Raw genomic sequence first — 14,899 nt, forward strand, 5'->3', positions numbered from 1 at the left:
GGATTACCTCGGCCCACAACCTTACGGTTGGGTTGCCCCCTTCTGGAACACAACCTCATGGTTGGATTTCCACCGACTCACAACCTTTCGATTGGATTGCCCAGGTTTGTTGACTCGCAACACAAAGCTATATAGTCTCAACCCAAGTACACTATGTCAACATGTGAAACAAATAAATACATAACAAAAACTAGATAATCGTGCAGATCTTAACAGTTCACTAAAATAAAAAAATTCCAAACCAGAATACACAATTACTAGGCCGTAATTGGTGCCTTCGACCCATAATTACAGTGAGGAAAACTCACTTCACAGTCTGAAAAAGTAGCAGAAAAAAACGTTTCTCTAACTGTCAACTCTACGGATGACATATATAGAAAAAGTGACCTAGACTCAGTTCACTTATCTTATGACTAATGACCGATCATATCAGAGACTAGAGTCGCTCTGGGAAGCACCCTTTGCTGATAATTTAGAAGTTATATTGTCAATTATAGTTATAGAATTATCGAAGTGGGAGACTATTGGATTAGTGTCTAAGCCAATAACTAAAGTGGTATACACATGAATTATTAGCAAAGTCCTTTTGGGTTTCTATCAAACCTGGTAATTGAATATGATGACATTTGGACAAAGGCTGATTTATTTATTTATTATATGATTAATAAATAGTAATAAATGATTTATTAATATACTATGAGAATAATATATTAATTAGAAATAGTATTATTTAATTAAAAATTAATCAGAAATTGATTAGAATTAATTTTAGGATTAATTGGATTAGTTAAAAGTGCAAGGATCTTTAGTAATATGGCATTCCTTGAACCAACAGTGATCTTTGGAAATATAGCATGTTGCTCCCGAATAAACCTACCATGCAACATCCCCATCCTTGTTGCTTTTCTGGATCCTTATATCCACTTGGTCCAACATCATCCTTGTTCACTTTACGAATATGACAATCTTTCTTGAAGTGACCGATTTGTTGTAATTACAACAAACCGTTTTTTCCTTCTTGTTGGAATACTCGTCATCCTTTCCTTTAAACTTCCTTTTTCTATTAGAATTTTTGGGATTCTTTCAACTTTCTCCTTCCATCATGTTCACAGAAGAGGAACCAACTTGGTTCTTACCTTTAGGATTGTTATTAAGTTCTTGAGTCCTTAAGGACTCTTCAATCTGTAAATGGCTTCCAAATTGAGTCAAAGTTAATTTCTCTTTGTTATGTTTCATATTATGTTTAAAATATTTCCAAGAAGGGATAGTTTTGTCAACAATCACAGCCACATAAATGGCTTCATCCATTTTCAGATTGTGTTGGGCAAACTGTCACAGGATCCTTAACATTTCATGGAATTGTTCCATAACAGGTCTAGAGTCATTCATCTTGTAACCCATAAAGATACTGACAAGAAACTTCTTACTTGAAGCATCTTCAGTCATGTACTTGGATTCAAGAGAATCCCACAGTTCTTTTGCAGTTTCAACATTTTGATAGATATCAAACAAAGAGTTAGACATACCCTTGAGAATATGACCACGACAGATGTAGTCATCATTGTCCCACTTTGATCTTCTTCTTGTTGCCTCCAAAGTTTCATCTTCAGCAAATTTTGGCATGGGTGTACTCAGAACATACATCACATTTAGAGTAGTAAGAAGAAAGTGCATCTTCTTCTGCCATCTATGGAAATATTGCCCTTCAAACTTGTTCATTTTGTCAAACTTGTTTGTCATGTCCTTCACAGAATCGCCACTTGTCATGATCACAAATACTTCAAGTTTTGTTAGAAATTTGTGGTTAAAAGCACATGGAAATTCTGATAATTGTGTTAAACACTTTAAAATTGAAGCAGTTGAGTGATACTCTCAAATCCTCAATTGGATAAGACTCAGAAGTTTGAGAGAACAAGAACGGAGAATGACAAGTATAATTTTCGTGTACCAGAATTTTGACCAAAATATGGTTAAATATGTCTCTTGTCTTTTAACTGATGGAGACAGTTTCCTGTCCAAAAACTGTCTCCAATAGTTAAAATTGTCACAAAAATGGGCAATTTAATAAGGATAAAAACAAGGTCAAAAACCTGGTTCATATTCAATAATTTGGATTTATGATGTAACAACTGGATAATAGCCTTAACCAACGGGTAAAACACCAAACTGCGAAACCAATGTGAGCTGTTCAGACGAGTTCCGATCTTCGTAGCCGATTGGAGGTGAACAGTATCATTCGCAGTTAATAAGTCATTTTTATAGATTAGAAGCCATTTTCGGTTCCGGAGGTCAACAATATCGTTCGTAGTTAAGAAGTCATTTTCACAAATCAGAAGCCATTTTTGCTTCCAAAGTACCATTCGTAGTTCGAAAGCCATTTTCAGTTCCGAAGTCACTTTCACAGATCAACCTCACTTTCACAGATCGACCCCAGCCAGGGGCTCTACCCTTTGGACCCCGCCAGTGGTTGCACTTACTTTGAATCTTGTTAAAACTTAAACAAGTGTGCACTCCACCTCTTATTTACTTGTTTAATGTTCATCAAGATTGATTTTGGTCAACATGGCAATCCATTACACTTAAATACAATTAGTGAAACAATTCACCAACAAAAGTTAAGTCACGACGACAAGATCTATTATTAAATCCTATTTGTCGATTTCTACATGCATCTTAAACAAGATCCCACAAAACAACTATAACATTACCCTTGTCCTAACAAGGTAAAAAGGAGATAGGATGGTTTTCGACTGTTTATATAATACTTCCAACAAAATAATAATAAATAAATAAATAATTATCATGTCCAGTCCAGACTTAAAATGATCTTTGCATAAGATCCATGTATGTAAAAATTCAAGCAATGATGAAGAAAACAATAGCGTACAAAACCTTAGGGGTGGGTGGCACACATGATTTTAAGGTCTGATGCCAAAAAATTTATATTAAATCCAAAAATTTCCTAAAAAATTTACATTGTGCTTTAAATTTTGAGGGTTGCACCATGAACCCCCTAAATCCGCAAGAAAATAAATCCTAAGGCTATCCACAAAACTAGTTGGTAATAATCAAAGCTATCACACTTTTCTCAATTTACCCATAGCACCAAGTTAGCAAAGAATGACTATGGTCATGAGATTGAATGAGGTCGAGTCTCTTCATGGGAGAGTTGACGTAGGGTGTGGGCCTTACAAAAATCGAATGAGATCAAAAACAGATAAAACATGCTCATCAACACACACTCATGGGGCGAATGGGAAGCGATCAATCCTCCGGTCAAAGCTGCAAGTATGTGTGTGTAAAACAACGATACTCGTGAATGTTGTTAAATCCGACTTTATGAATTGTGATTCTTGAATTATTTTTTAGGTAATGTGGTATCAGATTTTTGTGTACTAGTTTCACATGATCGAACAAAAATAAATACCTGTCGGGGTCAAACACATACCTTTTGAATGCCATGTTATGACCTATATCTTATTCGTCGGTGGTGTTATCAAGGAGGGGTTACCGTATGTGAGCATAACTTTTTTTTAGTTAAATCAAATGCTTAGATTATTGAATATGTAATTAATAAAATAAAGAAACTTTTGACATAAAAAAATTGTAATTAATTTTAAAATTTTGTCACCGCTTGTTTGAATTGAATCCCTTTGAGGTTTCTCTTCTGAGCATAATAAACACCAAGTATCTTCGTTATTAAGTTATCATGGTTTCAGATAAAATCATTAGCAAATTTTAAATTTACATGTATATATATGTTATTATGTTGCTACTTAACGTGAGCTTTTAAATTATTTTAAAAGTTATCTTATCTATTAGGTTAAAAAAATCAATCAAGATAAAAATTAAGTTTCATTATGAATTAGGGACATATCATTTTTTATTTTATACAAAGCCACGTAATCCAAAAGTTAATTAGCAATACCCTTCTGGGTTTATGGTTATCGATTTAGGCTACAGGGAGTGACCTCGTCATCTTCCTCGCTATGTTTACATGGCTTACTCGCTAGCACTCCTTCACAATTGTTAAACTCATGTGTCAGGATTGTCTCACTAAGTGTCTGACGAGATGAAAGAGAAGATGGAAAGGATAGCAGGTGGTCTTTCTTTGACCATTTCATTGTTTCGGTTTTAAATAGTTGTAAATTCAGCTTAACAATGTGTATTAAGGGTGAGCAAACCCAAACCAAGAAACCGAGAACCGATTAAAACCGACGAAAACGAAAATGAAAAAACCGAAACTGAAGCAAAACCAATAGTTAGGATTTGAATTTTTTTAAAAACCGAAAAATCGGAGATATTACTTTTATGGTTTTCTTTTTTACTTCTTTTTGGTTTTCTTACCTCTATTTTTTTAATATTTTGATAACTTAAAGGACTAAACATTAAAGATATATTTTGATATCTATGAAAAAAATCTTTTGTTAACCATCTCATGATTATATAAATGTATGTTGAGTTGGTTTGACTCAAAAATTACAATAGAAACAATATTTTTTACATTTTCTTCGTACCAATCTTACAACTCATAAAGATCAAGAGAATTGTTAAAATTGAAAGAGAAGATTAAGAAAGAGATTTAGTGGATTCCGAATTTTATGATTTTATATGAATAAAAAGATAATTAAAACAAAAGATAAAAAAATATTTAATTTTTCAATACATTAACATCTATCAAATAATTACAAGGTGTCCATTTAAATATATCTAAATTAATGCCTTAAGGACAATATGGCATCGTCGACTACAAAACTTCTAGATTTCAACTACAGGTCAATGTTTTAAAAATCGGTTTGAACCGGCCGGTCGAACCGGTTGGATCGGGAACCGAAAGAGGGAGCGGTTCAACTATCACCGGTTTTACATTGATTTCTAAACCGGATTGAACCGGCCGGTTTTTAGAAAAAAACGGTTGAACCGGTCAAAATAAACCGGTTGAACCGAATAAAAACACATGAAAAAGAACCATTTCCATAATAAACTTTGGTGATTTTTTTCAAATCTATTTAGTTTCTCTAAATAAAAACATATAGTAAATGTTATAAAATTTTTTGATGTATTTGTATTCATCAAAAACTATATTTCGTTTCGGTATTATATTTTATTTTTTTTTTGACGTATATGGATTGATGTAAAACACTAAAACTTATAGTTATCTGTTATTTTAATGTATTTGAATTCATCTACAACTTATCTTTATGTGTATTTTTAAGGTTTGAACTTGTAAACATCAAATTCATAATTCTTATATGTATGTATGTGTTGGAAAATAGAAAAATACATGAAAAATATAGAAACTGGTTCATCCGGCGGTCGAACCGGTTAAACCGGTTGAACCGGAAACCGGTGACCATACCGGTTCAACTAAAAAGTCGGTTTTTAAAACATTGCTTCAAGCTCCTCGTTATTTTGTAAACCTTCTTTAAAACTTGTTATTTGAAACATTTTTTTGATGATTTAGTAAAAACTATTTATTTGTCAAATATGAATAAAAGAACTCGACAAGCTATTAAATTAAGTTAATTAAATTAACATAATATATCATTTCAAGGTGACGCACGTTAAAACCATATATGATTGAAACTCGAATGTATTAAAAAACATTGTTACGACTGACGAGAAGGGAATCTTTACCGGTCAAAAGTATGAGAGGATTTCTTAGTATTTGATTTGGATTTAATATTGTTTAAACAATAAAAGGATTTTTTACTAATAATTAAAATAATATAAATCAGGATTAAGGTGTCACGTGCTCACGTGCCATGCCCAGTGAGTCGGTGTACCATAATTCATATAAAATTCTAGCGCACGAGTTGCGGGGAGACTTGCGGTTCCTATGGTTTTATAAAACCATGACCCACGCGCGTCTTTTTCACACGCGTCTTGCTTTCTGCTGTAGCTTTTGTTGAAGGGAGGTGTGATACTTAGCTGTGTTTTTATTTAAAGTAATGGTGTTCGATTTTAAATAATGACGAAGATATAAAAGTCAAAATACATTTATTATGTAGATGAATAAAAACCATAAGTACAAATATCACCTCTTTTGTTAGAAGCTAAGATAATACTAGTGTGGAAGTATACAAGTAATTGTAACCCCTAAGACTACGAGGTATACATGTATCCTATAAAACAAAAAATGATATCATTTCAATGTCATTTCAACACCACTCTCTTAGGAGCTACAATCATGTTGTGTTTGGGATGTCAGGATATAGGTTGGCGGGTAAAATACAGCAACCTGAACACGACCCAGATAATTATACAGGTTACGGGTTGGTGTGTTTGGAACATCAATACGGACACGACCCGTCAACCCGTTTATTTATACAGAGTGACTCCCCAAACACTTACTTAGGAAATACTCACCACTCCATAACCTCATAATAATTTCATCTCCAGTTAATACTCCTAACTTTTTAATTTTAAACTAATTAAGTGATAAAGAAAGAAAATAAAAGAATACAAAAGAATAGCTGGTTGTAGCTCATTGCCCATCATATTTCATAGCTCCACAACGTTATAACCCAACGTATTATAAAAGAGGATGATGTTCATATGTTATAACATAAGATACCTCGACATAACATATCCTAATTCTTTTCTGCTTTGAACGACTGATGAATTTGATAGAACCCCACCATCATCTTTTATAAATAAATTTGGGATATTTTAGCCAACACATCACGAAATTTGTAGGATGTGGTGTGTCGTGTGTTCATCACTAAAACCTTGTTAATTATTATTGTGCCGTTTGATATTGTTGTTTTATTTAAGTAAATTTTTTAAAGATAAATGATAATAAATAATAATATTTCTTTAGTTAGAGCCTGAGATATTTGGGATTGAGTTTGAGTAATATTTATTGATTTATTAGTTTTTCTAAACATCAATAAAAAATTTGTTTGATGAATAAGAAAATGCTTTTGAAAACAATTTTCTAATACTCTCAAAAATGAGTTTTTAAAAGTCATGCACTTTTGATTTTTAAAAAGTGTTTATGAATTTTTTCTTCTAATAAGGTAATCAGAAAAAAAAAAATTAAAATTGGGTTTATGCACCGCAATCCAAATAGTATTTTAAAAACTATTTTTATGGACACATAACATAAGCTAATAAATATTTTTATAAAAAACAATATTGAGTTAAATAAGCAAAAAGCATCCCTAATATTGATATTGCATTTTGTTTTTATAGAGAAAATGGTCACTTATATATTTTTAAAATATGTAAAATTCAAGTAATTTTAACTGATAAATCATCAATTCCGTAGAGATTGAAAAAGAGCGGATTCATGTGCAAAATGTTCAAACCTAATTCGTTATTTAGCATTTTGCAGTAGAGATCCCATATCATAATACATCCTCCAAAATGTACCACCTACAAAATGGGCTTGTGAAATGGACTCTCCTAAATTTTTTGTTTATAAAAAACCCATTAAAATTTATAATCACTTCCAGTTTTTATAAATTTTCACCTAACATTGATATTATAAAACTTTGGTAAATTCAATTTTTTTATTATACAAAAACCGACTAAATTTATAAATTTTCTCACATCTTTCTACAAATTCTCATCTAACAATGTTATCACTCTTTTAGCTAAAGTTTGTACTAAATGTTACACCTAACATCTTATGCAACTACTATATGAAGATGTGAAACATCATCATTGTAACATCTCAAAAATCAAGGTAAAATTTTGATTTTTTCAAAACCATAAGTAGAAAACCTAGTTTCCAAAACTGTAAAAAACGCAAATCAGAGTATCCCAAGAACAAATCTCGTAAAATCTAAAGCATGTGCACGATCAAGCATTTGCTTTCCTTACTTCATGTTCCTTGTTTCGTTATGGGCTTAGGGCAGATTCACACAATCGATTGTCTGTTTACTCTGAATTGTATATAACTTGTATCCATTTAATACTCATAAAAGGGATTGTAGAGTGATTTTTACTTATCATTCATCAGTAAAAAAAATATAGGATTTTTTGGAGGAACATGTGAACTTTTCTAAAAGAACTTACTTTTCATCACTTAAATACTTATAAACTCACCAGTTTAAATGTTGATCACTTCTTTCAAAATAACTTGTATTCTCAGGAAGCTAGTAGACATGTACACGCACTGGGATTCAGAAGATGGAGAATAGTAGCTTCATGTCTTGTTTTGTTATTTACTTTTGGAGTCAATCTTTTGTGAATCACATACTTTGTAAACACTTTAATATTAATGCAATGGTTGTTTGTTACTTTGATTACTATGATTCATGTGTTGTGATACTGAACGTGACGTCCTCCGCCCCTAAACGTTTCCGTCGTTCCGGTTTGGGGGTGTGACACACATCCCCCATGGGGATAGGGATCAGATCAATCAGGTAAGACACCCTAAAAATCTCCAAAACACAACCCAATAAATGCTTGATGCTGAAAACCTGTGCTCGATGGCGATGGAAACTCGCAACAGGCACTCCAATTCTCCAAGAGGCATATCAAAACTCCTATTGAAGGACTAAGACACAAAATACCGACTCGCACCTGAGTCAAAAAAACACAAGAGCAAGAAGAGAATTCACTAAACATGTACCTAGCAGAATCATAAACATAAGCATACCATGAAATAATTCGACAAAATAATAAATGAAAACATACCAGTAACAACATTTGGTGCCGCCCTGGCCTCCTCTGTTGTGAGTTGGAAAGAATGACCTTGAGCCCTCAGGGGCTCTGCCCTACCCCGGCGTCCGTCCGTGATCTGAAGGGTAGAAGTAGTTGGTGCCTGCACGGACCTGGCAGCAAGCAAGGGACACTGGGCCTTCATATAGCCCACCTACTCACAATCATAACAAATCTCGCTACTCATCGGAGGAGCTTGCTGGCAACAGTCCTTCACAAAGTGTCCCTCCCTGCCATAATTGTGGCATGTTGTCAATGACCGACACATCCCCTCATGTGCACTCCCGCACTCACCACAAGTGCGACCCCTCTATCCCCCAGATTGTGTGTTAGTGGACTTGAACTGCTTAGTTGCAGGATGAAACTAAACCAGAGCCTAACGTTACTCCCTCGTCTGGATCTCTAACTCAATCTCTCGCCACCTCGCGGCATCCTGAAGCTCGGCGAGGATACTGTAACGTTGGGTAGACATAAACTGTCGAATATCAATCTTGAGCATGCTCAAGTATCTCATCATCCGTGTCTGTTCTGAAGTAGTAAACTCTGGACAAAATAGGGGCCTCTCGGTAAACATCTTTGTGTTGGATTAGGTGTCAAAGCCCATAACTATAATTAGTATGTACTTGATTTGATTTGTAGCATGGTCCTTTTGGGTTGCCTTTACTCATGCAACTTGATAGAATGACTAGTGGGGAGAGAGCGTAGGATTTATTATATGAATAATAAATTGGTACTCAGAATGATTTTATTAATATACTATAAGATTAGTATATTATTTGGAAATCATATTATTAATTAGTAATTAATCAAAAATTAATTTGATATTAATTTTGGGATTAAAGGAACTGATTAATAACGGAGGGGCTGTTTTGCAAATCATTGATAGTTACAAAACCGAGCCAATGGACTCCATAGAGTGGAGTGGACGAAGTTTATGGATAAGCCCATAAGATTTTGTCCAAAGGCTCTAAAGAGGGAGTCCATGGGTTTCTTAATCCTTAATCAAGGAATTAGAGTTTCCTCCAGAAACCCTAGCAGCTCACTCAGCTATATAAACCCTCCATACACTTGGAATTTCATCCTATGCATTCCAGATAGAAACCCTGGCCGATTTCTAGTCTCTCATTCTCATCCTTGTTGTGTTGGGTGTTTGTGACTCCATTGGAGGTGCAACACTTGGGGCACTAAGATTTTAAGAGTCAAGGTGGTTCTTGTTATTACTACATAACAAGTGGGGTAATGATAAAACCCTAATTTTATATATGAATTTCGGATTATATATGTTAGATCTAGGGTTATTTCTATGGTGCTCATATTTTTATGTTCAATAGAGAAAAACTTAGATCCAAAGCAATTAGGGTTGCATGATCACATAGGAATGTAGATATGCTCAAAACCCATCAGTAGTATCAGAGCCTAGAATGTTTTTCAATTGAATTGGTGCAAGAGTGAATTGTCCAAAGCAGAAAAAATTCGGCTGGACTCGACGAGTACATTCTTGAAATCGAAGAGTTGGGTGAACTCGACGAGTTCCTTGCCCAACTTGACGAGTTGACTCGCCAGTTTCCAGGTTTTTCGAATTTCTGATCAGATTTTTAATAGGATAATTACCATAACTCGTTTTTATTGCCTAAAATCGATTTTGTTGATTGGTAACTTGATATCTGTTTTGGTCAAAAACTACACAAGTATTAATCAACCAAATTGAATGAGAGACTATGATGTTCAAATTGTGTAATAGCAAGTAGTAAAAGAAAAGTGACACGATGGTTTAAAAGGAAATTCCTTGATCCTTGCTAGGATCTCCGACATAAAACCTTGGGAGGTGATAAGGATCACTTGCCTTAATGATTTTGTTAATTAAAGTAAAGATTATAATGAGTTCTTAGTAAGAATGAGTAGAGAATTTTGTAGAGTAAGCTTGAGCTAAAGAACAGTATGTCGTGTGCAGATTACAAGTGTCAATTTATAGTCTAACTTAGCCAACAAGATGTCCGATATTTCTGGGATCCTCTATGACCAGCTTCACGAACGTTATTTGACCAAATATTCCGGGTCTTTAGCATAGTTGAGATGATTCTTCGTTGATAATTGGTCTTCCTTTGACTACTTCTGCACACGTGTTAGTTATAGAAAAAATATGACCGTTATAAATATTGATATAAATAATAACGATAATTAACTGGTATCCTGATATGGCTAAGGATCTTGGTCCCAACAATTGCCCCCAAGTTATTCCTGAAAATATATGGGTTAGTTCCATAAATATTAAAGGAATAACTTAAAGTAAATAGGTAAAAGAAGAGGGGATAATAATTTTCAGTTTTAACCCATAATGGCTAGGTGATTTAAATTCCAACGGATAGTTTACTAGCCGTTAGCAGTCAAATCATATTAACCGGCTCAGTATAAATATGAGGGATCATCTTCATGTTCTCCTATCCGTTCTTCTTTGCTTTTCTTGTGTTTTTTTGCGATTTAGAAGGTAATTTTTTCTCTAGAATTTTATTCTACCATGGGTCAAAAAATGGCGGTGTCTCGTAAAAGCATTTTGGCTCTCCCCGACGATGATTTCGTTGATCAGGGGATCCTCTCTTATGAGGAGTCCTAATCTTTTGGTGATGAAGATATCGAGTATCTAAGACTCGCTGGAGCCTTTCCTCCCGGAGTCGTTTTCAGACCCTTTGATCCCCTTATTCAACCGAACTTTGTCTCTCCCACTTGAGTGTGCTATCCTGAGTAGCCTTTCTCTTTGGGTTTTAGGTATCCTTTCACAGGAATAATCTTTGAATTATTTAAGTTGACCGGGATTTCGTATATCCAGACCATGCCTTTTATTTGGAGGATCCTTTATTGGATCGTTCAGATAATCAGTTGAAAGGCATGGATATAGGCCTCTATGAGCTGGCCTGTGTATACGATCTTACAACTTTTGGAATCCTCTGATTCCTCCTTAAGGTCAAAACCTACAAGTCTCCTTTAATCCTGAAAACTAAGCATAACGACGGGGATTGAAAGGAAGATACCTCTTTTGTGAGACGTGACTCAATTCCCGTCGGGGATCTCTTGCCCCTGGATTGGGTTAAGAAGGGTAGGATTTCAATATTTTCCTTTAGGATCTTGAAATCTTATGCTTATTTTGTTTTTTCTGTTACATGTTTCAAGTTTAGAGAGCTTGTTCTCACTGCTGAGGATTCAGAGGATAAGACTGCTGGATAAGGTGTCTAAGTCCATAACTATATTTGTTATGTACTTGACCCGACCCGGCATGGTCCATTTGGGTTGCATGGCATCATGCATTTGGATAGACTAAATGAGAGATATAACACTTGTGGTTTATTAATATATTATAAGTTCTAATATATTAATAGTATTATTTAATTAGTATTGATCAAGAATTAATTTGGAATTAATTAAGTGATCAAAAGATAACTAATTAAATATATGGGTTGATTATGTAAATCATCCATAACTTGTCTAAAAGGCTCCATGGATTATCAAGTTGGGTTAAAACCCATAGGATGCTCCATGGATGCTCCATGGGAGTTACAAACCCATGGGTCATGGAAATAAAGAGTCATGTTACATTAGGGTTTACATGGTGTAACCCTAGATGTGACACACTATATAAAGGACATCATGTAACAACGTAAATTTCAAAACAATTTTTCACTTTTTAATAATGTAATTTCATTCATAAAGATTCTCAATTTTTAATGTCTCACATAAAAAATCCATAAAATCACATCCCAAGATCAAATGTATACAACTCCAATAGTGTGTACTGATCATGTCGGCGCCTTCCCGCGATCCTCACTGGTACCTGAAACACATAACACAAACACTGTAAGCACAAAGGCTTAGTGAGTTCCCCAAAATACCACATACAATACATATGCCACTCGAGGCTATAGTACGAACCTCCGGTCGATGTGTCTCAGTGGGACCCTTCAGTCCCGTAGCTCGTTGGACCCTCTGGTCCGGTCATAGCTCGTTGGACCCTTCGGTCCGGTCTGTATCGTTGGACCCTTCGGTCTGGTCTATATCGTTGGACCCTCCGGTCCGGTCTATACAACATATGGCATACATACAACAAAATGCACATAATCTCATACATACACATAACATGCAAGACCCTTCGATCTACACATAAATACCACTCTAGGTAATGTATAGTGAGAATACTCACCTTGGGTATCTCGGATAATCTCGCACACGAACACACTGATCTAGCCCCCGCCTAATCACATAAACAACACCCTCAAATAAATAATGGCTCTCAAAGGCTAGATTAAATCCACTCCTACAATCCCATAGAAGGGTAAAAGACCATTTTACCCCTCCCCGACCCAAAAGTCCAAAGGTTTACCAAAACTCTAAAAGTCAACGAAGGGTGAAAGACCTTCTCTGTACGTGGGGCGTACGCCGGCGAACCATAATCGGGGTCTCAACCCCTTATGCTATGTGTACTGAGAGTTACGCCCAGCGTAAGTCTCAGTTTCAGCCTTTTCTTGGATTTTGGTCTTAAATGTTTAAGACACTCATTAAACTTTCAGATCTAACTTTCCCTAAGCCTCTTATTCCATAAAGTCGGAACCTTTAAGCCTTTGCATGGCTGTAAAGGTCCCTAAACACTCTAACACCTTTCCTTCTCCCTCAAAAGGTCTAGATCTCATGCATGGCTCAGTATTCACGTCCAAGATTGTATTTTTATGAACATACAACTCTTATAATCTTGAAATATGGTAGATCTAGGCCAATGGAGACCATTTGCTCATAAAGTCTCCACCTTGGGACCAAAAACCCTAGAAATTGGTCCAAGAAGCACACATCACAAATGACAAGGAAAGTTTTGAGCTTTTTACCTCAGAAAGAAGCTCCAACCTATGAAAAACTCAGATCTACTCTTATCCAACAACTTCTAGCTCCCAAAATGGCCTCCTCTTCTCTTTCACCACCTTGAAATGGCACTTTGAAGCTTAGAACACCAACACACAAGCTAGAAACGAAGGATGACTCTCTATTAGGGTTTCACTCTCTGAAATGGTGGCTGAGGATAAGGCCTTAGCATTCCTTTTATAGTGCACAAGTCATAAATTAGGGTTTACATCTGGGCATGCAATGCCCAGCGTAACCCTGGGTACACCCAGTGTACCTAGGCGAGTCTGCGTCCAACTCAAGCGTGCGAGTACGCGCAGCGTACTCACTTGCCTTAACATTTCATTTTAGGGGCTTAACTTGACAACTTGGGAAAAGGAGAAGGGTTGAAGAGACACACCTGAATTCGAGATGTTACGATTCTCCCCCACTAGATCCAGACATCGCCCTCGAAGTCTCATGCCGCAAACAACTCCGGATGCTGCTCCCGTATCTCTGACTCCAGCTCCCAAGTCAACTCGGACCCTCTCCGATGTTGCCACTGGACCTAAACCAGGAGCACCTCCTCGTTCCTCATAACCTTGATCTTCCGGTCCAAGATCGGGATCGGTTTCTCAACATAATTCAGGCTCGCATCCACCTGAATATCCTCCAGCAGTACCACTGTCGACTCGTCGGCTATACACTTCCTCAGCTGAGACGCATGGAAGGTATCATGAATCTAGATCAACTCCACAGGTAGTTCCAAACGATATGCTACCTTGCCCACCCTCGCGGACACTCTGAATGGACCGATGTACCGGGGCCCCAACTTGCCCCTCTTCCTGAATCGGATCACTACTTTCCACGGAGACACCTTCAGGAGTACAAAATCTTCGACTTGAAACTCGAGCTCGGATCGTCGCCTATCCGCGTAACTCTTCTGGCGACTCTGAGTTGTCAACAACCTCTTCTTGATCTGCTATATCTGCTCTGTCATCTGAAGCACTAACTCATTGCTACCAAACACTCGCTGCCCGACCTCTCCCCAACAAATGAGAGTCCGACACCTCCTCCCATACAACAACTCAAAGGGAGGCATACCGAAACTCGAATGGTGGCTCTTATTATAGGAAAACTCAGCCAACGGCAAGTGCGTATCCCAACTTCCTCCAAAGTCCAACACACACGCTCGGAGCATGTCCTCGAGTGTCTGGATCATCCACTCACTCTGCCCGTCCGTCTATGGGTGGTAGGTGGTACTGAAATGCGGCCTCGTGCCCAACTTCTCATGGAACTTCTTCCAGAATCTGGAAGTGAAACGTACATCTCGGTCTGACACAATTGAGATCGGCACTCCATGCCGCGA

At 36.3% G+C, this 14,899-nt stretch overlaps 1 protein-coding gene across 1 annotated transcript; it reads right to left on the reverse strand.

The window, feature by feature from the left end:
* Positions 1 to 1,083: 1,083 nt before the first annotated feature.
* On the reverse strand, positions 1,084 to 1,767 carry LOC111916927 (uncharacterized). The gene is made up of 2 exons (XM_023912579.1): positions 1,414 to 1,767; positions 1,084 to 1,329 (listed from the first exon to the last, which is right to left on the reverse strand). The coding sequence occupies exons 1-2, from the start codon at positions 1,765 to 1,767 to the stop codon at positions 1,084 to 1,086; spliced, it is 600 nt and encodes a 199-aa protein (XP_023768347.1).
* Positions 1,768 to 14,899: the final 13,132 nt, after the last annotated feature.

The sequence above is a fragment of the Lactuca sativa genome, chromosome 9 (assembly GCF_002870075.4).
Source record: "Lactuca sativa cultivar Salinas chromosome 9, Lsat_Salinas_v11, whole genome shotgun sequence".
Taxonomy (NCBI): domain Eukaryota; kingdom Viridiplantae; phylum Streptophyta; class Magnoliopsida; order Asterales; family Asteraceae; genus Lactuca; species Lactuca sativa.